The sequence below is a fragment of the Gobius niger genome (assembly GCF_951799975.1).
Source record: "Gobius niger genome assembly, chromosome: 5".
NCBI lineage: Eukaryota > Metazoa > Chordata > Actinopteri > Gobiiformes > Gobiidae > Gobius > Gobius niger.
This window is the reverse complement of record NC_136856.1, coordinates 6,560,976-6,588,937: the sequence shown is the minus strand read 5'-3', so window position 1 is coordinate 6,588,937 and position 27,962 is coordinate 6,560,976. Positions and strand designations below refer to the sequence as shown.

The window sequence follows — 27,962 nt, the reverse complement described above, 5'->3', positions numbered from 1 at the left end:
ATGTTAATTTATTATTTTCCTTCCATTTAATTTCTTTTACATTTGTGTTAGTTGTTTTGAGATGAAACTTCCTTTAACGACAGGCGGAAAAAAAACTTTCCACGTTTCTTATTTTCTCCCCCATTTTTAACAGTTTAAAAGAAAAATGTCCCCCCTGAATTTTTCTTCAAATTTTTCCCCAATTTTTTTTGTTTTTTTTCTTCAAATTTTCCCCCTTTTTTTTTGTAATTTTCCCAAATTTACCCCAATTTTTTTTATTTTCTTCCATTTTTCCCCCACGTTATTTCCCTTTTTCCCCCAAATTTAACCACATTTTTCCCACTATTTGCATTTTTTTTTTTTTTACACTTGTAAAAAAACTTTTTTTTTCCTTTTTAAATGTGTATAACCAACAGCATAAAAAACTTGAATATAAAGATTTTATATTTCTTTTCGGTTCCTGCTTTCGATACTTTTATTTTTCCAACACCGGTAGTACCTAAGCCTTCTTTTTCAATCCGCACTGGTGTCGTTTAACGGAACCCAGCCCTAGGTAAGATGGAGGTCAAAGTGTTCAGCTTTCTCATCCTCCCAACATGCTCACACATAAGATATAAAGACTACAGATCCTTTTTTTGGGGATATTACAGAGCCAAACCCATAACTGTGTGTCTGCCTGCGGGTTTCTCCAGAGCGTTGTTTTCAGAACCGGGTCTAACGCTGCAATAAAGAGCGGCATGAGTGGGAATCCTGTGTTTCTCATTGTTCAGGCCGGATCATATGGGAGAACTGAAGATTTCGTATAGTCCCGGTTGCAGACCTCATCTGAGCTCATTGAAAAAATCACGAGGCACCACCAGCAGAAAATATTTAAAAAAGTAACCATGTTCAGTCGTTCACATCAAAGTGACACCAGGGCGGTATCGAAAAAGAAGGCTTAGGTACTACCGGTGTTGGAAAAACAAGTATTGAAAGCAGGAACCGAAAAGAAATATATAATGTTTATATTCAAGTTTTTTATGCTGTTGGTTAAACAAATTTAAAAAGAAAAAAAAAAAGTGAAAGACAAGTGTAAAAAAAAAGGGAAAAAAAAATGCAAATAGTGGGAAAAATGTGGTTAAATTTGGGGGAAAAAATGGAAGAAAATAAAAAAAATTGGGGGTAAATTTGGGGAAAATTACAAAAAATTGGGGAAATATTTGAAGAAAAATTCAGGGGGGACATTTTTCTTTTAAATTGTTAAAAATGGGGGAGAAAATAAGAAACGTGTAAAGTTTTTTTCCGCCTGTTGTTAAAGGAAGTTTCATCTCAAACAACTAATACAAATGTAAAAGAAATTAAATGGAAGGAAAAGAATAAATGAACATTATTCATCTTATGGTTCTAAATGAAAAATAATGAAGTATCGGTACCGAAAACTAAGTGTCGTTAAAGTACCTTTATCGAATTACAGGCTTGTGAAGCGCAGTACAAGTGTAAGCCATTATGTATGTATGTATTTATTTATTTGGACTTTGTATTTGCAGATCATAGTGGATTCATCAACTAGGAAACCAATACCAAACATCTCTCCCCGAGTTTGATCTTCCAAATTCCAGGTCTTTGTTTTTTGTTATTTCCACGATGTCTCACTAAAGCAAGAACACCTAATATTTCTGCAAATATTTAAAGGAACAGGCCACTGTTTTTCCATACTGAGATATGTTCTTACCTGAGCTGTGACGAGTTCTTTAGGACCTGTCTGATCTTCAGTCACGTAAACACAGCGCAGACGGCGTTAGCATTTAGCCTCTCCCTCTCTCCTCTATAGCTCCAAAACAGGTCAAGATAGAAGCTACCAAGCTCTTCCACGTTTTCCCTATTTAAATATGGTTACGTGAAGTGTTCCACTACAAAGTATAATTACACAAAATTAAACAATGTGGATTTTCTAAGCAGATAAAAGGGGGAACTATATTGTAAGGCGTAATAATACCAGTAGTTTGGCATCCGCACAGTAAAGTGAAGATTACTGCGCGGATTTCGAACTACTCCTGGTATTATTACGCCTTACAATATAGTTCCCCCTTTTATCCGCTTAGAAAATCCACATAGTTTAATTTTGTGTAATTATACTTTGTAGTGTAACACTTCATGTAACCATATTTAAATAGGGAAAACGTGGAAGAGCTTGGTAGTAGGGCTGCAACTGACGATTATCTTGGTAATCGATTACTCTACCGATTATTTCTACGATTAATCGATTAATCGCTTGGCTGTGAATGGTATATGACTTTTTTTTTTTTTTTAATCACATAAAGCTAAAGTGGCATCATTTGAGGACGTGTTGATGGAGCAAACTCTTTCTGTTGATTCTGCTTTATGATTGGATGAGACACAGACGGATATTTATGAAATTTTCAATGTACAAAACACTAAAGACAAAGTAGGTTTCCATCAAAAAAAAAAAAAAAATCATGTAATTTTTGCTCTTTTTAAGTCTGTGTTTACTAGAAAACGATTAATCGATTAGTAAAATAGTTGACTATTTCAATAATCGATTAGTTGTTTCAGCCCTACTTGGTAGCTTCTATCTTGACCTGTTTTGGAGCTATAGAGGAGAGAGGGAGAGGCTAAATGCTAACGCCGTCTGCGCTGTGTTTACGTGACTGAAGATCAGACAGGTCCTAAAGAACTCGTCACAGCTCAGGTAAGAACATATCTCAGTATGGAAAAACGCTGGCCTGTTCCTTTAATGATCTAAATGCATCAAAACATTTGCATTTGTCTGACTCTGATCACAGCGGACTTTATAAAACATTACATGTCATATACGTCTGAATGTGTTTAATTATTTGTTTTTCTGGCCAATAATTTTAGGGTCTTTGACATATTTTTACCCCACTTACTTTTCTGAGACATTGAAAAGAAAAGAAAACATGATTACACTTTTTTTTTCTGTTTGTAGAATCAACTCAACAACACTGTCTCATGGCTTCTCAAGTGTTGCCCAACCGTGACCAGAGTGAGAAGAACTTAAAAAAACATGACCAGCGTGGAAAGGTATTCAGGAAGCAAAAGAAACACAAACACAAATGTGACCAGTGTGATAAAGCCTTTAAACACCCGCACCAGCTCTCAGTCCACTACCGGAGTCACACGGGAGAAAGACCATACGCCTGTGATCAGTGTGGGAAAGGATTTACACAGATGGGTGCCCTCAATGTCCATCTCAAAATCCACACTGGAGAGAGAGCTTACAATTGTGACCGGTGTGGGAAGAGTTTTATCTCAGCGGGTGGACTCCAAACCCACAGCAGAGTCCACACTGGTGAGAAGCCGTACAGCTGTGATCAGTGTGGGAAAGGATTTACACAGATGGGTGCCCTCAATGTCCATCTCAAAATCCACACTGGAGAGAAACCCTTCAGCTGTGATCAGTGTGGGAAGGCTTTTTCTTTATCAGCATCTCTAAAATCCCACATGATGGTCCACAATGGAGAAAAGCCGTTCAGATGTGGCGTTTGCGGTAAGGCATTCGGACGCGCTCAATTCCTCAAAGAACATGAGAGCGTTCACACTGGAGAGAAGCCTTATGAGTGCGACCAGTGCGGAAATTTGTTCAGGGAAAGAAAATTGCTTTCAAATCACAAGCAAGCCCACAGAGAAGAGAGGCCGTACAAATGCGACCAGTGTGATAAGACTTTTAAGCGATCGGTGTACCTGACGAATCACTACCGAACCCACACAGGAGAGAAACCCTTCCGCTGTGACCAGTGCGGGAGCGCGTTTTCATCCTCTTATTCATATCAGTGTCATATAAGAATCCACTCTGGCGAAAAACCGTATTCTTGTGACGATTGTGGAAAGAAATTTCGAGCCTTGAAAGACTTGACAGTGCACCGCCGCACTCACACTGGAGAGCGGCCTTACGTTTGTGACGACTGTGGGAAGGCGTTCTCTCGGGCAGATGTCTTAAAAGCACACATGAAAACTCACTCTGAAGAAAGGCCGTTTGAATGTGATCAGTGTGGCACAAAGTTCAAGTCAGTTGCTCAACTTACATCACACCAGTTTGTCCATAGAAGTGAGAGAATGTTCAAATGTGAGGAGTGTGGCCAGACTTTCAAAAGGAGAGGCGGCTTAAGAACGCATGAACAACATCACACTGGGGAAAAGAAATACGAGTGTGACCAATGTGGGAATAAGTTCTGGTCATTAAATAAACTGTCTTATCACAAACGTGCGCACAGTGAAGAGAGGCCGCACAAATGTGATCGGTGTGATAAGGCTTTTAAGAGAGCAGAGCATCTGATGGTTCACTACCGAACCCACGCCGGAGACAAACCTTACAGCTGCGACCAGTGCGGGAAGAAATTTAGAGATTCAAAAGGTTTTCAAGTCCACCTGAGAGTCCACTCCGGAGAAAGACCTTACAGTTGTGAGTACTGCCAGAAAGGTTTCACAGCTCTCTGTTCCCTCAACACACATCGTCGGATTCACACCGGAGTAAAACCCTTCGTCTGTGAAGAGTGTGGACAGGCCTTTACTCAAAAAGGAAACCTGAAGAGACACAGGAAAACCCACACTGAAGAGAGGATGTACAGCTGTGACAGATGTGAAGACAGTTTCAGGAAACATTCTGAGCTGAAGGCGCACTGTCTTGAACATGAACGAGACGGAGCTGCTGAGGTCGTATCAAGTGAACCTAAAGTCAGACTCAAAAAGCTGGAGATCAGGCTTCACCGAGTCCAGATTCATGCCTTAACCTCTTAACTCAGAGGACCTTTTTCCTCACGGCAGATTTTTTTTTTTTTTTGTTGGGTGTTCAACTCATTTTTGTAACTTTTTGTCATTTTTTGTCAAATTTTTATCAATTTTTGTCACATTTTTCTTACATTTTTCTTACATTTTTTTGTCAAATTTTTATTCCATTTTGTCGCATTTTTGTCATTTTTTATCAATTTTTGTCCTTTTTCCGATAATTTTTTTGTCATTTTTTGTTATTTTTTAAATCAAATTTTTGTCACATTTTTTGGGTAAATTTTTTCTTTATTTTTTGTCACATTTTTGTCATTTTTTCGTCAATTTTTTTGTCACATTTCCATATTTTTTTTCATCTCAGTTTTGTTGCTATTTTCACACCTTTTTTCCAGAAGCTTTTGGATTGGGGTAAAGCCAAACTGGAGAAAATGTGCTCGGTTCAGGTGGGAGTTAAGGGGTTAAAGTTAAGGTTTTTCCCTCTAGTCCCGATGCACAGTTACTTTAGACTTTGAGGAGAAGCTGAAAAAGGATAGATGGCTGAGTGGGATCCACCTATAATAAGAGAGCTAGTTTCAGAGAGTGTGAGGACATTATTTGGGTATTAAAGGGGGGGTGTTTATGCAAAATGGACTTTTTCAAGCTTTCCATCATGTTATTCTGACATTCCCTCATTAAAAACATGCCTGAAGTGTTGCCTTGGCACATTCACGTATTTTTGAGTAATCTGTAAAAACTCTGATGGTGGCCATTTTAGGGATAGGTTTGCCTGAGTCCTCCTAGGAACGCCCCCACCTCCTGGAGACGCCTCCGAGCTTTCGTCACCAGCCGAGTAACCAACCACTGCTCCTCAGCAGAACCCCCTCCCCACTGATGCCACAGACAGCGTGTGGAGGGGGCGTGTCTAAAGGCTCAGAGGTTCTTAAAGAGACAGAGGCCTATTTCAAGACATTCTCTACAGCCATTTTGAGAGAGACATTTTATACAAGGCAGTTATTCTAATTGACTGCATTTACAGAACAACAGAAGGTTTGTCATCATTGTAGTGAGATATAGACTGGTGATCACAGTCAATGCAGTTTCGTATTATTCCTCAATAAAAATATCTGAAATGAAATGATTGTATTTTATTATTTTTTATTGGGTGAAATGTTACACAGTGTGGCTTTAAGCATCAGTAAGTTAATGTACACCATGAACTGAATCTTTCTTTTAAAACATGTTATTTCCCCAAATGATCAAACAGAAAAGGAAAATGTCACAGTAATTTACAGGGATGTCGTGCTGGTGTTAAGGGTCTGACTGTTCGTGTAACAAACCGAGCCGCACCACAACAACTCGGCCTTTTTTAGCCTCCGCGTCGTCCTCCTCCTCTTTTGGGTTCCTTCGTTTACTCCTTTTCCCCCTCTGGCTGGACGGCTCTTCAACTGGCTCTTCATCCACCTCTGCGTCGTCTTCGATGTCAACTACAGATTTAACAAAAATAAAAAAAACATCAGGATGAAGGCAGTTAGTGTTAGTGTAATTGAATCTTAGTAGGAACATTAGCCGACATCAGGGGTAGGCAGGTTTTCTTCATTGTAAAAAGACCAAGGGCCGGACCCCAAAGTAAAGCACCATTTTCTACAAACGGCAGCCTTCTCTGTACATTAACCCCTTAACTCCCACCTGAACCGAGCACATTTTCTCCAGTTTGGCTTTACCCCAATCCAAAAGCTTCTGGAAAAAAATGACAAAAATGTGATAAAAATTTGACAAAAAAATGACAAGAAAAGTGATAAAAATTGGACAAAAAAAATGACAAAAATTTGATAAAAAATTGACAAAAAATGTGAAAAAAATTGACAAAAAAATGACAAAAAAAGGACAAAAAAATGACGAAAATGTGACAAAAATGTGATAAAAATGTGACAAAAAAATGACAAAAATGTGACAAAAAAATGACAAAAAATGGACAAAAAAATGACAAAAAAAATGACGAAAAAATCACAAAAAATGACAAAAATGTGATAAAAATTTGACAAAAAAATTACAAAAATTTGAATAAATAAATAAAAATCAAGATGAAGGCCATTAGTGTAATTGAATCTTAGTAAAAAAAGAAAGAAAAATGTCTCAACTAGCAAAATGCAAACCCCTCCATTAATTTAGATCAGTGGTTCTCAACCTTTTGTAGCCGCGACCCCCATTATAACAGTTAAAGGGGTTCGTGACCCCCGTCCGGGTCACACCCTGAGAAATAGGAACATTGGCCGACATCAGGGGGAGGCAGGTTTTCTTGGCGGAGGTCGATTTTCTTCATTGTAAAAAGACCAAGGGCCGGACCCCAAAGTAAAGCACCATTTTCTACAAACGCCAGCCTTCTCTGTACATGATTATGGCCATACTGTTAAACAGTCCCGTCGCCAAACGTCAGTCTTAAGGGGCATATGAAATCCACGGGGGGCACATTTACTATTAAATAAATATTTTTCATATGGTGTTCGCGTAGCCCTGGCGCACACTGATCATTACATTAAACATAATCAACAGCAAATATGACCAGACCAACGACAGCTGCAACATGAGTCCTCGTGGCGGAAACGTCAGTACAGTTGCAGGTGGCGTTTCTCTGAGCTGAGCCTCCTCATCAACACATCCTTCAACTCAGACTTGAACTTATGAGTGAGGTCCTTTTCAAAAGCAGCTGAATGAGCTGGGCCTTGCGTCTGTGCAGAATACTGCGCCGATGCAACGAAAACACGTTTCTGAGCGTGGAAAACGACCGGACTCTGGGGCTGTAGAACGAGCGCCATACCCGTCGCCCATAGCGACGGGTATGCTGTTAAACAACACCAGTCTGGTATCGGAAAAAAAAAGTTTAAGTTCTACTGATCTAAAGCAGGTATCGAGCAAAAAAAAAAAAAAAAAAAACAGGCTTTGAAACTGTTAGTCCAGGGATAACATTAAAGCAGTACTAAGTAACTCTTCCCCCTAGAGGCCATAAGCGCAACTGCAGGTGTAGTAGCAAGCTATGTTTTTTTTAACTTATTGTCTTGGAGAGTAAAGACTACGCTGACAGGAAAAGCAAAGGGAGAGAGGGATAGGGTAAAAATGACAAAAATGTGACAAAAAAACAACAAAAATGCGACAAAAATTTGATAAAAAATTGACATAAAATGACAAAAAATGTATTAAAAAAATAACAAAAATGTGACAAAATTTGATTAAAAAAATGACGAAAAAATGACAAAATTGTGAAAAAATGACCCAAAAAAAATGACCAAAATGTGACAAAATTTGACAAAAATGTGATAAAAAATGGACCAAAAAATGACAAAAAAAAATGACAAAAATGAGTTGAACCCCCATGGAAAAAAAAAATCTGATGACGTGAGGAAAAAGATCCTCTCGGTTCAGGCGGGAGTTAAGAGGTTAAGCAGACACTATTCATTCTGATGATTCTGATGAAGTTTAGTGTTTGATTCCTCTAACAAACCACAGCAGGGCCGTCACTTCTCGTCTGTCTTGAGAAGTCCGTTACCTGCCACTTCAGGCGCCGCTCGCTCGGGGTCGGACTCGGTCTCCAGCTCCTCGCTCCCCTCTTCGTCCTCACCCACCACCTCTACGTCTGCCGTCGTTTCCGCTTTGAGCTGCTCCTGTTTCAGCTTCTGACCCAACCGGCCGTTTGTCAATAACTGCAACAAACCACAAAACAGAACACACAGAACTGAATTACATTTCGATCATAATGGCTGTTTGTCGTTGTGCTTATTGTTGGAGATAGTTCATACCGTAAATGCTCTAATAAATATATTTACTCAAGGGCATCCAGGACCAGGCCTTTATTGGAACCAGGCCACAGTTAGAGACAGGCCTTTATTTCTATTTGAGCAAAACGGACGACCAGGAAAATGACTGTGTTTGACTGTGTCAAAGTTACGCTCGGATCAGCTCCTCCACAGCGTCCCCATCGGCCCGGGTTCAGTTTGTTACTTCCTGCACGTGAGTTTTCATTTACACCAGTATGAGACAAATTCCTAACATGGGGAATATTTCTACTGCTATAGTTTCTAATAAAAGCCCCGGCCTGTTTTAGAGACCGGCTTTAATTTGCCTCCCCCAGCCGCGAACCCGGCCCCTGTCGGAGACCCGGCCCCTGTCGGAGACCCGGCCCCTGTCGGAGACCCGGCCCCTGTCGGAGACCCGGCCCCTGTCGGAGACCCGGCCCCTGTCGGAGACCCGGCCTCTGTCGGAGACCCGGCCTCTGTCAGAGACCCGGCCCCTGCTAATGGAATACAGGCCAGTATTAGAGCATTTACGGTATGTTACTGCACTAGCCGGTGGTCATGAATAGGGCTGGGTACCGTTCATTTTTTTCTGATACCAGTACTTAAACGATACTTGGTTTTCGTGAACGATGCCTTTTTCCGCTACCTACACTAAAATATTTGTTGTCTAGAACCAGAAAACTAAACAGAAGATTAAGGCAAGTCAAGTTTATTTGTAGAGCCCAATTCATACACAAGGCAATTCAAAGTGCTTCACACAAACCTACTTTGTTTTTAAAGTTAAGGTCTGCAGTGTTTTGTACATTGCACATCTGTGTCTCATCCAATCAGAAGCAGAATTAGCGCTAAGAGCCTCCAACAAACTCAATTCACTTTAAAGGGACTATAGCGGGTTTAAAAATGCGTTGTCTTCACTTTTTTGTTGCGTTTGTCACTTTTTTTTAATGTGTGTTTGTTGCATTTTGTTGCTAGTTTTTGTCGATCTTTTGATGCGTTTTTTTTCCAAGAAGCTTTTAAGATTTGGAAAAGGTCGAACTGGAGAAAATGTGTTCGCTTAAGGGGTTGAGTACTGTAAAAAATATGAGAAATACTGTCAATTACTTAAAAATGAGGTTAAATATTATGCACAGCACTAGCATTTGTGAGCTTTATTTTTGGCTAAAATTGTCAGGTTCGGCCCTTGATCTTTTTGCAATGAAGAAAATCGGGCCCCGACCGAGCAAACGTGCCGACCCCTGACATAAGGCCTGAGGTGGCAGTAGTGAGTATAAAGTGGCCAACTTGAATCTAGCCCCAACTCCCACCTGAACCGAGCACATTTTCTCCAGTTTGGCTTTACCCCAGTCCGAAAGCTTCTGGAAAAAAGCTGTGAAAATAGCAACAAAACTGAGACGAAAACAATGATGGAAATGTGACAAAAAAGTGACAAAAAATTGATGAAAAAGTGGCAAAAATGTAACAAAAATGTCACAAGAAAATGACAGAAAATTGACGAAAAAATGACAAAAATGTGACAAAAAATGACAAAAATGTGACAAAAAATGACCAAAAAAGTGACAAAAAAGTGACAAAAATGTGACAAAAAAATGACCAAAAAAATGACAAAAAATGACAAAAATTGGCAAAAAAATTGACAAAAAAATTGACAAAAAAAAGTGACAAATTGACGGAAAAAGGACAAAAATTTGACAAAAAAATTGACAAAAAATGTGAAAATGTGACAAAAAAGTGACAAAAAAGTGATAAAAAAGTGACAAAAAAGTGACAAAAAAGTGAAAAAAAAAATGACAAAAAATGACAAAAAATGACAAAAATTTGATTAAAAAATGACGAAAAAATGACAAAAAAAAGTGACAAATTGACAAAAAAAATGACAAAAATTTGATCAAAAATGGACCCAAAAATGACAAAAAATGACAAAAATGTGATAAAAAATTGACGAAAAAATGACAAAAAATGACAAAAAAAAATGACAAAAAAGTTACAAAAATGAGTTGAAAATGATGGAAAAAGGTCCTCTCGGTTCAGGCGCGAGTTAAGAGGTTAAGTGAAAGTTTGTTGGCGGCGCCACTTTAGCCATATGTGATTAAAAAATAATAATAATTTAAGATACACAATTTTACCATTCACAGCCAAGCGATTAATCGATTAATCGTTAATCGTTAAAATAACCAATAGATTAATCAATTACAAAATAATCGTTAGTTGCAGTCCTACTACACAATATACAATATATACAATATCGAGTTCTTCTCCATTGTCCAGAAATGTGTGAAAAATAGGGAACAATTTCGGGGGAAAATGGGGGAGAAATAGGGGAAATATTAGTTATAAAAATGTAGCAAAAATGAGGGAAAAACGGAAAAAGGACAAAAATTTGACAAAAAATTTGACAAAAAATGTGAAAAAGTGACAAAAAAGTGACAAAAAAGTGACAAAAAAGTGACAAAAAAGTGACAAAAAAAAGACAAAAAAATGACAATGTGACAAAAATGTGACAAAAAATGACACAAATTTTATTAAAAAATGACGAAAAAATGACAAAAAAAAAGTGACAAATTGACGAAAAAAGGACAAAAATGTGATAAAAAATTGACGAAAAAATGACAAAAAATGACAAAAAAAATGACAAAAAAGTTACAAAAATGAGTTGAAAATGATGGAAAAAGGTCCTCTCGGTTCAGGCGCGAGTGAAGAGGTTAAGTGAAAGTTTGTTGGCGGCGGCACTTTAGCTATATGTGCTAAAAAAATAAATAAGAATAATTTAAGATACACAATTTTACCATTCACAGCCAAGCGATCAATCGATTAATCGTTAAAATAACCAATAGATTAATCAATTACAAAATAATCGTGCAGTCCTACTACACAATATACAATATATACAATATCGAGTTCTTCTCCATTGTCCAGAAATGTGTGAAAAATAGGGAACAATTTCGGGGAAAAATGGGGGAGAAATAGGGGAAATATTAGTTATAAAAATGTAGCAAAAATTAGGGAAAAACTGGGAAAACGAGAGTAAATTGGGGAAAAATTAAGGGAAAAAGGGAAAATAATAGAAATAAAAAATGAGCAAAAATTAGGGGGAATAATTGAGAAAATGAGAAAAAAAAGTGACTGATATCGTTTAACGGTACCCAGCCCTGGCCGTGAACCCGCTCACCTTCCCGCGCCTGCCCTGCATCAGCCGGAGCAGCAGCTGTCTCACAGTGTCCTTGTTCTGACAGAGGCCCAGGGAGTTGAGCGAGTCCAGGCCTGTGCCGGACACTCCCTGGAGCCTCAGCTCGGCCCCCAGAGACGCCTGCAGGAAGTTGTTCTTGTAAACGTTTCGGGTGAAGAGCGGGACGGACAGGGCCGTGACGATGCGGCGGTCCAGAAGGGCAGCAGCCTGGTCCTGGGACAAAACGCTGAGAAGAACAGGAGGAGACATTAGTGAGGGGGATAATAGAGCTTTATTTCTAAGATAACTTTTCCCTTCATAAACTTAACAAGAGTTCTGTTTCATCCATGTTTGAGTAATACTGCACATTCTCTTCTGTCTCTTGTGTTTAAGCACATGGCAAGTTTTAGTGTCTGCATAAGCTAGACCGATATAAACTATATAAGTGAAGAACAATACGTTTGTTAAGTGTGACGTCACGACTTCCGCTTCCGGGTCCCAGCAGACCGGCAAATATGTGAGAAAAAAACATTAAAAACAACCATCAATATTTCTTAAACTCAACAGAGTTACTGAACCTACTTATTTATCAGGCCCAGTAGCCAAAAATGCAGGACCTACTGCTAAAAAAGTAATATTTATTAAAGCAGTACTAAGTAACTTGTTTACCTTAATAAATCCTCCCCGTAGTCCCTGTGGGGATAATACAAGTGTTTATGGGATGATTGGAGGGTCTTTCATCGCCCCCTGGTGTCTCTGGCCAGAAAACCATGTTTGCAACTTTCCTGCCACCGGTGCGGAGCAAGCAATACACACTAATGGAATCACGAAGAAGAAGCTAACAGGCTAACGGGCAAAGCTAACTGCGGGCTAACGTCACTTTAAACAGTATTTACAGCCAAGTTTGAGTGAAAAAAAATATTTTCATTGTATAATTGGATGCACAGTAACCCTCTGTCCCTTCGTCTTTCCTGTCAGCGTAGTATTTACTTTCCAAGACGATTAATAAGTTAAAAAATCGTAACTTGCTACGACACCTGCAGTTGCGCTTATGGCCTCTAGGGGGAAGAGTTACTTAGTACTGCTTTAAAGGGACTATAAGGAGTTTAAAAATGTTAAAATTAAGTATTTTCCTCCCCCTACATGTTCCAACAATGTCCTAATGTGTAGAATGAGCCCAGACCTGTTCACCACAACTGCCTCTAAAATCCTGTACGGTCACTCAAAAATGTGTCACTTCGGCCCGAATTGCCGTCATGCACGAGCTTAATATAGAAGGTGCAGTTACACATATGGCCTGAGGTGGCAGTAGTGAGTATAAAATGGCGAACTTGCTTCCAGCCCCTTTAAAGTCTACTTTAAAGACTACTTCCGAGGTTAGCGTAGCTGCTGCGCCGTTAGCATTTATCTCCGCTAACCCGGATCTAGCCATTTTGGTAAATATTACTTTTATAGCAGTAGGTTCGGCATTTTTGGCTCATGAATCTGATAAATAAGTATGTTCAGTAACTCTCTGTGGAGTTTCAGAAATATTAATTGTGGTATTAAAGAGTTTTGTGTAGTTTCTCGCACATCTGCGAACCCGGAAGTAGAGCTATCACCACTTAAAGGGGGGGTATTATGCAAAATGGACTTTTTCAAGCTTTCCATCATGTTATTCTGTCACTCCCTCATTAAAAACATGCCTGAAGTGTTGCCTTGGCACATTCACGTATTTTTGAGTAATCTGTAAAAACTCTGATGGCGGCCATTTTAGGGATAGGTTTGCCTGAGTCCTCCTAGGAACGCCCCCACCTCCTGGAGACGCCTCCGAGCTTTCGTCACCAGCCGAGTAACCAACCACTGCTCCTCAGCAGAACCCCCTCCCCACTGATGCCACAGCGTGTGGAGGGGGCGTGTCTAAAGGCTCAGAGGTTCTTAAAGAGACAGAGGCCTATTTCAAGACATTCACTGCAGCCATTTTGAGAGAGACATTTTATACAAGGCACTTATTCTAATTTACTGCATTTACAGACCAACAGAAGGTTTGTCATCATTGTAGTGTGATATAGACTGGTGCTATGTGATTGAAAAAAGCACATTACCCCCTCTTTAAGCACATGTAATACAAACGTAGTACTTGAAGATTCCTGCTGGTTTTACATGTAGGTACAGTGTCCTCCTAGTGCAGTGGACAGACCCTCGCTCACAGTGTCCTCCTAAAGCAGTGGACAGACCCTCCCTCACAGTGTCCTCCTAGTGCAGTGGACAGACCCTTGCTCTGCAGTGTCCTCCTAAAGCAGTGGACAGACCCTCCCTCACAGTGTCCTCCTAAAGCAGTGGACAGACCCTCCCTCACAGTGTCCTCCTAAAGCAGTGGACAGACCCTCCCTCACAGTGTCCTCCTAAAGCAGTGGACAGACCCTCCCTCACAGTGTCCTCCTAGTGCAGTGGACAGACCCTCGCTCACAGTGTCCTCCTAAAGCAGTGGACAGACCCTTCCTCACAGTGTCCTCCTAGTGCAGTGGACAGACCCTCGCTCTGCAGTGTCCTCCTAAAGCAGTGGACAGACCCTCCCTCACAGTGTCCTCCTAAAGCAGTGGACAGACCCTCCCTCACAGTGTCCTCCTAAAGCAGTGGACAGACCCTCCCTCACAGTGTCCTCCTAAAGCAGTGGACAGACCCTCCCTCACAGTGTCCTCCTAGTGCAGTGGACAGACCCTCCCTCACAGTGTCCTCCTAAAGCAGTGGACAGACCCTCCCTCACAGTGTCCTCCTAGTGCAGTGGACAGACCCTCGCTCTGCAGTGTCCTCCTAAAGCAGTGGACAGACCCTCCCTCAAAGTGTCCTCCTAAAGCAGTGGACAGACCCTCGCTCACAGTGTCCTCCTAAAGCAGTGGACAGACCCTCCCTCACAGTGTCCTCCTAAAGCAGTGGACAGACCCTCGCTCACAGTGTCCTCCTAAAGCAGTGGACAGACCCTCCCTCAGTGTCCTCCTAAAGCAGTGGACAGACCCTCCCTCACAGTGTCCTCCTAAAGCAGTGGACAGACCCTCCCTCACAGTGTCCTCCTAAAGCAGTGGACAGACCCTCGCTCACAGTGTCCTCCTAAAGCAGTGGACAGACCCTCGCTCACAGTGTCCTCCTAAAGCAGTGGACAGACCCTCGCTCACAGTGTCCTCCTAAAGCAGTGGACAGACCCTCGCTCAGTGTCCTCCTAAAGCAGTGGACAGACCCTCCCTCACAGTGTCCTCCTAAAGCAGTGGACAGACCCTCCCTCACAGTGTCCTCCTAAAGCAGTGGACAGACCCTCGCTCACAGTGTCCTCCTAAAGCAGTGGACAGACCCTCGCTCACAGTGTCCTCCTAAAGCAGTGGACAGACCCTCGCTCACAGTGTCCTCCTAAAGCAGTGGACAGACCCTCGCTCTGCAGGGAGTCGGGGCAAACTCACTGGCTGCTCCGGGCCAGGGCGCCCATGTCCGGGAACATGGCCCTGACGCAGTGAGTGACGAGCGGCGCCTTCTCCTGAGCCCAGTTCAAACAGCGTCGCCACGGAAACATCGCCATCGGCTTCGAACTCGCAACCTTCTGATGGAACGGGCTGCCGGCCTGACGAGACAGCGCCTTCATCTGGAGATTAGGGGGAACAGCAGGCACACAGAGAGACGTTAACGAGACACTACCAGGGCTGGGCCGGTATTAAAATAAAGGTTTAGGTACTTCTGGAATCAAAAAAATAAAAAGCAGGTACTCAAAAGAAATATAAAATCTGTATATCCAAGTTTTTATGCTGTTGTGTTCATAAACATGTAATATAAAAACATAAAAACACAAGTTGAAAAAAGGGGGAAATTGGGAAAAACAACAGTGGAAGAATTGCTGTAAATTTGGGGAAAACACAGGGGAAGATTAAAAATTAGATGACTTTTACATTAATAATGTTTTTGCCAGTTTTGATGAGCTATCTCAAAAGTACTAATCATCTTTTTAGATACTTTCAAATTCGCAACTTTGTTAAATCAAATACTGTGTCCTTTCCTTTTATCTCCCCCAGCACCATTATAGATAAACTGTTTGAAAAGCCCTTTAGGCAAAAAGGCGCTCTTTCTAAGATCTATTGGAATTGGGAAAACAACTGAATGAGGTTGATTGGAAGAGGGCGCTTTCGCAGATAAATGGCAGCACTTCTTGTTGCAAACTTAACTTAATACAATTTAAGACACGCGAGACACGGCAGGTGAAAGTATTGATGTTTCACGCAGTGGTGGAAGTGGAGATTTTGATCTATTTTCCTCCCTTTACATCTTAGTTTTCATGTCAGATATAAAAATGATGATGTTTATTTTATGATGTTTTGTCTGCGAGGTGGGGGCGACCCGGAAGTAGCTGCTGCGCCGCGTAGAAAGTCCGTCTTTCCCGCGGGTTTTCATTCATAAATATTGACAGATTTGACATCCACGTGTCCTGCTAAGGCAAGGGAGCAACTTCATGTTCAAAGTTGATGGGGACATGCTGTGGCGTCGAGGAGGGGAAAGGTGGTCAACCCAATCACCACCCGATGTTTTTTTTTTCTTCTTCTTTCTATGCTACAAATAAAGTCAACTGCAGACTCCCCCTTCCACCTGGCCTTTATCCTCAGAATCCTCATTGCCCTCAGCTGATGAATGAGTTTCCTTTGAGACACATAAGTTAAATTAATATCCTCTGTAAATAAACATTTGCACTGGTTTAATGTAGTGGTTCTCAAACACCAAGTACGTCTGCTTTAAAATATCAGACCAACCACTTCACAAAATATTTGAACCAGGCCAAGATATAAATATAAAAAAAAGGGGAAAAAAAGGGCTAAACCAGATATACCTGACATAAACCTAAATATGACAAGAAAAAGAAGAAAACAAAAAAATCATGATATCTATGACTAAACCAGAAACACACTGGACTTTAATGTATTACTAAAACATAAATGAAATCATAAATAGTTATAAATCCTAACAGTGGTACACGTACCACAGCACCTGCAAACTCCCACACACACAAAACCATGCGTGCTGCTTCTGGAGAACGACTCTTTTAGGACATTTTTTTTATGAACAGGAGCGCGCGTGGCTCGGTCAGCGCTGTGGGCGTGGCTCGGTCAGCGCTGTGGGCGTGGCTCTGTCAGCGCTGTGGGCGTGGCTCTGTCAGCGCTGTGGGCGTGGCTCTGTCAGCGCTGTGGGCGTGGCTCGGTCAGCGCTGTGGGCGTGGCTCGGTCAGCGCTGTGGGCGTGGCTCGGTCAGCGCTGTGGGCGTGGCTCGGTCAGCGCTGTGGGCGTGGCTCGGTCAGCGCTGTGGGCGTGGCTCTGTCAGCGCTGTGGGCGTGGCTCGGTCAGCGCTGTGGGCGTGGCTCTGTCAGCGCTGTGGGCGTGGCTCGGTCAGCGCTGTGGGCGGGGCACATTCACTTCTCAGTCTCTGTCAAGCGTCAGCTTCAGTGTCTGAGAGTAAAACGCACACTTGGAACAGTCTACGCGGTCTTTCCCGTGGACTTCAGCGCTTTGTAATACAGATTGTTTCCCGCCTGCACCTGTCACTGCCTTTGCCCAAAACCGCTCTCACGCTGCTGCTGGGGGGGGAGAGAAGTGTTTCGGCTTTGTGATCTCCCAGAGCGGGGATGAAGGGATGAGGACGGTTAATAAGCCTCTATCATTATTCTCAGGCCGGGTTTTATTTTGTGCTCATGTAGCTAACACAGCTGAGAGGGAGCAGTCGGTCTGTCGGTGGGACAGAGAAAAAGAGAGAGAGACGGATGAGCCTGTGATCTCTCGTTTTCAGGGGAGGAAATAGTTTGTAGTGGTTCTACGGTAATTCTGCAGGCCTTCTAGTGGTTATACGGCGCATACCTGCGTATCACGTAGACTACTCCACTGCCTAGTAGCAATAAGTCAAAAAAACAATGAGCCTACATACATGCTTTGTCATATTGAGCTGAAGTTGTCAGTCTGACATAACTGAGACTTACATGTTGTTGTTGGAGGAAAGAGCCACGGATGTCTTGGGTTTTTTTTCGGTGGCATTTTTAACAAAAGATCGATGTTTTCGAAAATAGCAACTCCTCATGTCACGTAGTTACGTACGCCATCAAAAGCCACAACCAATCAGATTGCATCTATCCAATCAAGCAACCGAAATGCTGGGGCAGCGGGCTTGTCTAGCATTTGCGCACTTTCGAATGGCGTCCGCAAATGTAGAAAATTGGTTCAAAATATTGGTGGGGACTGTCCCTGCCCAGCCAAAGTTGGTGGGGACATGTCCACACCAGTCCTTCAGGAAGTTACGCCCTTGTGCTAAGGGGCCCCGTGATGACGCTTTCACCCAAATATGGTGTTTTTCCTCCTACGAGACGCTGGAGCGGAAAAGTGGAAGAACGGGCCGAGCATGAGCACTCGCTACAAAACATCAGGGCTGGTTTTCTCTGAATGAGAGAAGCCGCACTCGGGCAGAGCCTGAGCCCTTATAGAAGCTCCCACAGACTCCACACTTTACAGGCTGAGACACAACAAGGTTTAGAAGGTTTTTTCAGAGGGATTTTTTAATATCTAATTCCTAGCCTGATTTATTCAGCTTTGAAACCAAAAAAACAGGCGGAATTTGAGTTTGTACAGATTTTTTCACTGATGATTAGTTTATTGAAAAACTAAACAAAATATCCAAAAATCCCCTCTGAAAAAATCTTAGTTACTAATATGTCAATAAAATAAAACCTTAACATTTAATCTGGCTCAATTCATTATTTTGATTTCGTTGCCCAAAATATAGGCAATTTTGGCCATTTTAATGCTCAAAATGCCTTATTTTTATGTGAAAACATAAAATGACAGAAAAAGTGCAATACATTTTTGTCTCATATTTATATCTGTGATGTTCAGCAAAAGCTTCAAATTGACGTCTCTACATTTAGTTTCCCTTTAAGACTGTTCACCGTATTTATTTTACAAACTCAAGACTATCAAAGATGTATTCTAATGTCAAAGACGAATGTAACAGATGCCAATATGACACACATGTTTTGGTCACGTCCCCACTTAAAAAAACACTGGGTTATTATTTTTAATCACCTGGTGAGAACTGTAGAAGTCACCTTGACACCATCAGAAGATGTAGCCATTTTTGGAACCTTCTTCAATCTTAATTGGAAGTCAAACTCAAACCATGAAAGGAATATTATCGCCTTCTCTACTTTAAAAGCTAGAAGGCGAATACTATTAGAGTGGAAATCAACGAACACCCCTAAAGCCTCGCATTGGGACAGGGACCTCTTGCTCTTTCTCGACCTGGAAAAGATTAAATATGATTTAAGAGGCCGACCACAGGGGGCGCCGTGATTAACTATACAAAAGCCTTCAAAACGTTGTAATTGAGATGGATTCTCATGATGTTGTATATAGGACCGCATTTCTTTTTGTTTTGTTTTTTATTATTACTATTTATTTATTTATTTTCATGTCTTTTAATTTGTCTTTTTTTCCCTTTTTTTTCGGGGGGTGGGGGAGACCTTTGTTGTGGCTTGTTGTTCTGACTTGTCAATAAACAAAAAGTAAAAAGAAATAATAATAATACATTTGGAGAAAAATTGGGGACAAATTTAGAAAATAAATTGAGAAAAAAGGTGGGGAATGTGAAAATTTGGGGGGAAGAAAGACTTTAAAAAATGGGGGAACATTTGGGTGCATTTTAGGGGAAAAAAGGGATAAAAACTTGAAAAATGTGTTAAAATAGTGGGGAAAAAATAAGAAAAAATTGGAAAGCGGGGCCTCAGATGCATTGCAAGGGGGCCCCCAAAGCTTGTCTACAAAACAAGTAGCCTACATTGAAAAAATGAAATATTTTGAAAGGAAAAATAAATGTATCTGGACAAATGTATCAGTTTAAAGCAGTATTTAGCCTACAGTCATAGCTAGATGTTGCTTTGTAATGTAATTTCAGCTATAAAAAATAAGACATTTCTTTGAATGGAGTGCAGTTTTATGATTTGGAGAGGCCCCGAGAGATTGTTGGATTGACGAGGGGGCCGCGGTGTCCTGGGAATGGCTGCCCTAGACAGTGCAGACTCATCTATCCGTCAAACGCTCAAACTAATAATAATGCCCGTACTTGTCGTTTTTTTGTCACATTTTTTCTTCATTTTTTTGTCAATTTTTTGTCCATTTTTTGTCCATTTTTTATCAAATTTTTGTCCTTTTTTTTGTCATTTTTTGTCACATTCTTTTCATTTTTTTGTCCATTTTTTTTATCTTTTTTTTTTGTTACATTTTGTCACATTTTTGTCATTTTTTGTCACATTTTTGTCATTTTTTATCACATTTTTGTCAATGTGTACTCACTTTTTCGTCACATTTCCATCATTGTTTTTGTCTCAGTTTTGTTCACCTTTTTTCCAGAAGCTTTTGGACTGGGGTAAAGCCAAACTGGAGAAAATGTGCTCGGTTCAGGTGGGAGTTAAGGGGTTAATATAGAAGGTGCTGTTACACGTATGACCTGAGGTGGCAGTAGTGAGTATAAAATGGCCAACTTGCATCTAGCCCCTTTAAGAAGTAGAAAAACTATTCAAGGTCATTCAAGACATACACGAATGAAACAAAACAAACACACAAATTTTCCCCCAAATTTACCCTAATTCTTCCACTGTTGTGTTTCACTCCTCTTCTCTGGACTGAAAACATGTGACAGGCCTCACCTCTATTTTGAGCTGTCTGCTGAGGAAGTCCATCATGGGTTTGCGCGCTCCTTTGGCGGACCACAGGACTTTGAAGGCTGCTTTGTAACACGACTTGCTCACCAACATGGCGGCCCGCGACTTCTTCCCCATCCGCCTCTGCACGGGCCGGAAATGCGCGAAGGGCATTTCTTTCTATTCGGGAGGAGACAACGTGAAATTGCTTCAAAATACGTTCGACAAAATAGACTTTGGATTTGAACCTGTGACCTCCTCATGGAAAATGGGAACAATTTAGAGAGACAATATAAAAGCAGATCAACAGACGAGGCAGATTTGAAATAAAACACAGCTATCTTGGTGTTTTCAAAGATGAGAAAATGGGATAAACTGACCTGGGGCGTTGGAGCAAAAAACATGCATTATGATAATTCATCTAAATAAAACATAAGACGTTTATCATGCCACGAAGCGCCAGGAAACTCTTCAAATATAAGAACTGCATGAATTAAAAAAAAATATCTCTAGAAATCAACAACACTCTGGATAACGAGGAAATGAGGCCCTATGTCAAAAATCCTGAAATATCCCTTTAATATAGAAGCTGCAGTTACACGTATGACCTGACGTGGCAGTAGGGAGTATAAAATGGCCAACTTGCATCTAGCCCCTTTAACCTCTTAACTCCCGCCTGAACCGAGAGGATCTTTTTCCTCACGTCATCAGATTTTTTTTACATCATTTTTTTTGTTGGGTATTCAACTCATTTTTGTAACTTTTTTTGTCATTTTTTCGTCGTTTTTTGTCACATTTTTTTTAATTTTTTCGTCAATTTTTTATCAAATTTTTATCAAATTTTTGTCAATGTTTTTGTCTTTTTTTTTGTCATTTTTTGTCACATTTTTATAATTTTTTTGTCACATTTTTTGTTACATTTTGGTCACATTTTTTTCCATTTTTTGTCAAATTTTTTTTTCCATTTTTTTGTCAAATTTTCATCAAATTATTGTAATTTTTTGTCACATTTTTTTCATCAATTTTTTATCACATTTTTATCACATTTTTGTCTATGTTTTTGTCTTTTTTTTGTCATTTTTTTGTAATTTTTTGTTACATTTTGAACATTTTTTGTCACATTTTTGTAATTTTTTTGTCACATTTTTGGTAATTTTATGGTCATATTTTTTTCATTTTTTCGTCAATTTTTTGTATCAATTTTTTTTCATTTTTTGTTACATTTTGGTCATTTTTTGTAATTTTTTATTTTTTATTTTTTTGTCAATTTTTCATCAAATTATTGTAATTTTTTGTCACATTTTTTTCATTTTTTCGTAAATTTTTTATCACATTTTTGTCAATGTTTTTGTCTTTTTTTTGGTCATTTTTGGTCATTTTTTGTTACATTTTGGACATATTTTGTCACATTTTTGGTAATTTTTTGGTCACATTATTTTCATTTTTTCGACAATTTTTTGTCATTTTTTTTGTTACATTTTTGTCATTTTTTGTCACATTTTCATTTTTTCGTCAATTTCTTATCACATTTTCGTCAATGTTTTCTCACTTTTTTGTCACATTTCCATCATTGTTTTCGTCTCAGTTCTGTCGCTATTTTCACACCTTTTCTCCAGAAGCTTTTGGATTGGGGTAAAGCCAAACTGGAGAAAATGTGCTCGGTTCAGGTGGGAGTTAAGGGGTTAATATAGAAGGTGCTGTTACACGTATGACCTGAGGTGGCAGTAGTGAGTATAAAATGGCCAACTTGAATCTAGCCCCTTTAACCTCTTAACTCCTACCTGAATCGAGAGGATCTTTTTCCTCACGTCATCACATTTTTTTTCCATCATCATTTTTGTCACGTTTTTTTCATTTTTTTTTTCATTTTTTGTCACTTTTTTTTTTTTCTTTTTTTTTTGGTCAATTTTTAATCAAATTTTTTTCATTTTTTTGTCACATTTTTTTGTTACATTTTGTCAATTTTTTGTCATGTTTTTGTCATTTTTCTGTCAATTTTTCATCACATTTTTTGTATCTTTTTTGTAATTTTTTTGGTCAATTTTTTTTCATTTTTTCGTCACATTTTTTGTCACATTTTTTTTTGTCCATTTTTTTGGCAATTTCTCATCAAATTATCATCATCATTCAAGACATAGACGAGTGAAACAAAAACCCAACCCATGGTAAAGAACTCCAAAAGTGGCAAAAGCAGAACAAAAGAGCATCAATAAAGCCTCATCTTGTGTTAAAAGGAAGCTGGGGGGCACCTGTGTTTCGTCGATGGGCCTGATCCACAGAGTCCTCTTGCCGCACTGCCGCTTTTTGCACTTGCTGCGTATGAGCTGGGCGCAGGTCTCGCACAGGAAGCTCTGGTCCTGCAGGTCGGGGGCGCGAGGGAAGGCCCAGCGCGCCGTCTCCAGGTTGGTGAAGGTGAACAGGGCTCGCCGGTTAAAGCTCCGCCCCTGACGCTCGAACTGCTCCCGACACCCGGCGCAGTGCTGATCCTCCGGGCGGGACACGGAAGAAGTCTGGGGGAAAAGGTTGGATAAGAGATGAAGAATGTGACGAAAACAGGACAAAAAGAGCAGGTAAAATGTTCCAGAGTGACTGAAGAGTGAAGATATGAACATTAACCTCTTAACTCCCGCCTGAACCGAGAGCATTTTCTCCAGTTCAGCTTTACCCAAATCCTGTAGGCCAGTGCAACGCCTCATTTGAAAGCTCAGATCTACAAAACTCATCTGAATGGATCTTTTTCCTCACGTCATCAGATTTTTTTCCCATCATTTTTTGGGGGGTTTTCAACTCATTTTTGTAACTTTTTTGTCAAATAGTAAAGTTTTTGTCACTTTTTGTGGTCAATTTTTTGTAAATTTTTTATCACATTTTTGCCACTTTTTCAATATCTTTTCATCATTTTTTTTGTCAATTTTTTGTCATTTTTTGGTCATTTTTTTGGTCATTTTTTGACAATTTTTTTTGTCAGTTTTTCGTCTAAGTTTTCTCACTTTTTTGTCACATCTTCATCATTGTTTTCAGATTTTTTTCCCCATCATTTTTGGGGGGTTTCAACTCATTTTTGTAACTTTTTTGTTAATTTTTTGTCAAATAGTAAACTTTTGGTCACATTTTGTCACATTTGTCCTTTTGCTGTCAATTTTTTGTACATTTTTTGTCCAATTTTTGTCCATTTTTTAACCTTTTTTTTTGGTCAGTTTTCTCACTTTTTTGTCACATCTTCATCATTGTTTTCAGATTTTTTTCCCATCATTTTTTGGGGGGTTTTCCAACTCATTTTTGTAACTTTTTTGTTCATTTTTTGTCAAATAGTAAACTTTTGGTCACTTTTTGTCGTCAAATTTTTGTAAATTTTTATCACATTTTTGCCACTTTTTTATCATCTTTTCATCATTTTCTTATCAATTTTTTGACCATTTTTTTTGTCAGTTTTTCGTCTAAGCTTTCTCACTTTTTTGTTACATCTTCATCATTGTTTTCAGATTTTTTTTTTCCATCATTTTTGTCACTTTTTTGTAAATTTTTTGTCAAATAGTAAAAACTTTTTGTCACTTTTTGTCACATTTGTCGTTTTTTTGTGAATTTTTTGTGAATTTTTTGTCAAATTTTCGTCATATTTTTGTCCGTTTTTTAACAAAAATATTTTGTCAGTTTTCTCACTTTTTTGTCACATCTTCGTCATTGTTTTCAGATTTTTTTCCCAGCATTTTTTTGGGGGTTTCCAACTCATTTTTGTAACTTTTTTGTACATTTTATGTCAAATAGTAAACTTTTGTCACTTTTTGTCGTCAAATTTTTGTCCATTTTTTGTCAATTTTTGTTCTCCTTTTTTGTCAATTTTGTGTGACATTTTTGCCACTTTTACATAATTTTTTTGCCAAATTTTTGTCCATTTATTTATTCAGTCTATGGGCATTTCAACCTGGATAGAGCAACACAAACATGACAAAAAGTGAAGAAAATGTGACAAAAATGTGATGAAAACCCAACTAAATGTGAAAAAAATGTCAAAAAAGTGACAACAGCGTGAGGATAAAGATCCCTTTAGATAAGTTTAAAAGGTCTTAGCTTTCAAATGAGGTGTTAAATTGGACCGTATGGATTTTGGTAAAGCCGAAAAGGAGAAAATGTGCTTGTGTTAAAACTCTGGACAACTACAGCTCCTCCTACTTTTGAGTCTCCTCTCCAGTTTGGCTCTACCCAAATCTAAAAGCTTCTCGACTGGAGCGTATACAGCCCATAGGTCAGGGAAACGCCTCATTTGAAAGCTAAGACCAACAAAACTGCTCTATTCTCATATTTTTTATGCTTCTCCATCGCTTTTTTTTATCATGTTTTTGTCGCTATTTTGACGCTTTTTTTCAAGCAGCTTTTAGATTTGGGTAAAGTCAAACTGCCCAACAACAGCTAGGCATTTGTTTATCGTTACTATGACAACAGCTACAATGGAAATAAGATAGGAATCTAGCTTCCTGCCTCCAGCTAAGCCCCGAATGTTTACAAACAATTAAAAGGGTCTATAGGCTGGTAGAAGCTTTAAGATTTGGGTAAAGGTGGGGGTTTGGAGGGGGTTTAACCTCTTACCATCCATTTCAACCTCTTAACTCCCGCCTGAACCGAGAGGATCTTTTTCCTCACGTCATCACATTTTTTTTCCATCATTTTTTTGTTGGGTGTTCAACTCATTTTTGTAACTTTTTTGTCATTTTTTTGGTAAAATTTGTATCACATTTTTATCATTTTTTTGGTCACATTTATGTCATTTTTTGTCATTTTTTTGTCAAATTTTTTATCACATTTTTGTCAATGTTTTTGTCTTTTTTTGGTCATTTTTGGTCATTTTTTGTCACATTTTTGTCATTTTTTTGTTACATTTTGTCACATATTTTTCCATTTTTTGGTCAAATTTTTATCAAATTTTTGTCTTTTTTTTAGTCATTTTTTCGTCAATGTTTTCGTCACTTTTTTGTCACATTTCCATCATTGTTTTCATCTCAGTTCTGTTGCTATTTTCACACCTTTTTTCTTCTTTTTTCTTTTTGTCACATTTTTGTCAAATTTTTATCACATTTTTGTATTTTTTTGTCACATTTTGTCATCCATTTTAACCTCTTAACTCCCTGAACCGAGAGGATCTTTTTCCTCATGTTATCAGATTTTTTTTCCATCATTTTTTTGTTGGGTGTTCAACTCATTTTTGTAACTTTTTTGTCATTTTCTTTGTCACATTTTTGTTATTTTTTTGTCATTTGTTTGTCAAATTTTTATCACATTTTTGTATTTTTTTGTCACATTTTGTCAATTTTTTGTCAATTCCTTGTGACATTTTTTTTTGTCATTTTTGTCATTTTTTCATCAATTTTTTCGTCTCACTTTTGTTGCTTTTTTCACAGCTTTTTGTCCAGAAGCTTTTGGATTGGGGTAAAGCCAAACTGCAGAAAATGTGCTCGGTTCAGGTGAGAGTTAAGGGGTTAAGCGAGTGCATAATCTTGACTGGAGCATACAGCCTCTAGGCCGGTGCCTCATTTGAAAGCTAAGACCTACAAAACTGATCTAAACTGATCTTTTTTCCTTGCGTTTTTGTCCTTACTTTATTCCACGTTCTTTTTCATTTCATTTTTACTCGTTGGTCTTTTATTGCTTTTATTTATTATAGCGTTTTCATCACAATTTTGCCCCTTTTTGTTGAGTGTTTGTTACTTTTCTTTACTCTTTTTTGTGCCTCTTTTGTTGTCATTTTTTGATGCACTTTTGTTGCGTTTACATCCTCATCTTCTTCTCGTTTTTTGTTGCTATTTTGAAGCTTTTATTCAAGAAGCTTTTAGATTTGGGTAAAGCCAAACTAGAGGAAAAAGTGTTCAGTTCAGGTTCAGGTGAAGAGGTTTTAAACACAAGGCCGTGGGAACCCAGGGTGCTGAGGGCGCTGCAGCACCCCCTGGTGGATAGTTTGTGAACTGCAGGCAATATTAACCCCTTAACTCCCACCTGAACCGAGCACATTTTCTCCAGCTTTACCCCAATCCAAAAGCTTCTGGAAAAAAGGTGTGAAAATAGCAACAAAACTGAGACAAAAACAAGGATGAAAATGTGAAAAAATGACAAAAATTTGATGAAAAATTGAGGAAAAAATGGTCGAAAAAGTGATAAGAATTCAACAAAAAAATGAGAAAAAAATGACAAAAATGGACAAAAAATTGCAGAAAAAGTGACAAAAAAGTGAGAAAAATTTGACGAAAAAGTGACAAAAAAATTACAAAAAATGACAAAAATTTGACAAAAAATTGAGAAACAATGAGAAAAAAAAAGACAAAAATTGACAAAAAAGTGAGAAAAAATTGACGAAAAATTGAGGAAAAAATTAGAAAAAATGGACGAAAAAGTGACAAGAATTTGACAAAAATGAGACGGCTGTCCAACAAAAAAAGTGAAAAAATCTGACCTGAGGAAAAAGATCAGTTTAGTTTTGCAGGTCTTTCAAATGAGGTGTTACACTGGCCTACAGGATTTGGGTAAAGCTGAACTGGAGAAAATGCTCTCGGTTCAGGCGGGAGTTAAGAGGTTAATAAATAGGATTCATGCACAGAAAAAGTATTTTGGGGGTACGTTTTGTCCCTCAGCGCCCCCTCACTAAAACACCTTCCCACGGCTCTGAACTAACCTGTTTGAAGTTCGGCCTCTTCTTCCCTCTCCGCTTCACCGCGCCTCCCTGGGACCCTTCCCCGGAACACACCACCTCAGCCCCGACCACAGGGGCACAGACGGCCGCTGAAGCCGCCCCCTCATCCCGCCGTTTCTCCTCGGCTTCCTCTCCCCCTCGCCCTCCCGAGGCTGGGTCCCAGTCTCCCGCAGCCGCCGTGGACGCGCCGCCCTCGGTCTCCATCACACACGGAGCATCGCTGTCGGGAGGAAAGCGGATTAAAACTGCGCGTGAGCGACTCGAGCGGGAAGAGCGTGCGGAAATATAGAGGAATAAGTGCGGGGTTTGTGAATGAACGCAGAAAAACTTGAGAGAAAGTAGGAAAATGTGACAAAGCGGAAGTGGAAGCTGGGTAAACACTGGAGGTTTTGTGAAGGAGGTACGGTGGGGGGAGACGGCGCACTCTAGCGGCGGGAGGGACGCATTACAAGGGACGCTGAGAGGGAGAGTTGGCGCCACCTGGAGTGAGTAGGGGAAAGCTGCAGACCCGGAGCCGTGATAGTGCGCCCTCTGGTGGATAATCAGCTTTTAGGAAGATTGATGTTGAGTGATGTTGATCTACTTCACGCACGTGGGGAGTGAGGAGGCGAGTTTATGTTTTCATGAAAACAAAACAAAATTCTCATGAAGAAATTTGGAAAGTGTAATTGGATGCTTCTGTTGATTGGAACAGCATACAAATTGCTTGTTATTTTTGTTTGTTTGTTTGTTTGTTTGTTTGTTTGTTTGTTTGTTTGTTTGTTTGTTTAACCTAACCCTAATCTTAAACTAACCCTAATTTTAACCTAACCCTAATCTTAAACTAACCCTAATTTTAACCTAACCCTAATCTTAAACTAACAACTCTAACCCAGTGGTTCTCAATCTGGGGGTCGGGACAAATTTGGGGGGTTGCCTGATCATGTAAATAAATCATACATACTTTAT

At 39.5% G+C, this 27,962-nt stretch overlaps 1 protein-coding gene across 1 annotated transcript; it reads right to left on the bottom strand.

Annotated features, from left to right (window-relative positions):
• Nucleotides 1-5,972: 5,972 nt before the first annotated feature.
• Nucleotides 5,973-27,392, bottom strand: LOC306962879 (uncharacterized protein). Its single transcript, XM_079556247.1, has 7 exons — nt 26,997-27,392; nt 22,588-22,848; nt 20,345-20,518; nt 15,084-15,262; nt 11,656-11,899; nt 8,243-8,396; nt 5,973-6,185 (listed from the first exon to the last, which is right to left on the bottom strand). The coding sequence occupies exons 1-7, from the start codon at nt 27,216-27,218 to the stop codon at nt 6,010-6,012; spliced, it is 1,410 nt and encodes a 469-aa protein (XP_079412373.1). The 5' UTR covers nt 27,219-27,392; the 3' UTR covers nt 5,973-6,009.
• Nucleotides 27,393-27,962: the final 570 nt, after the last annotated feature.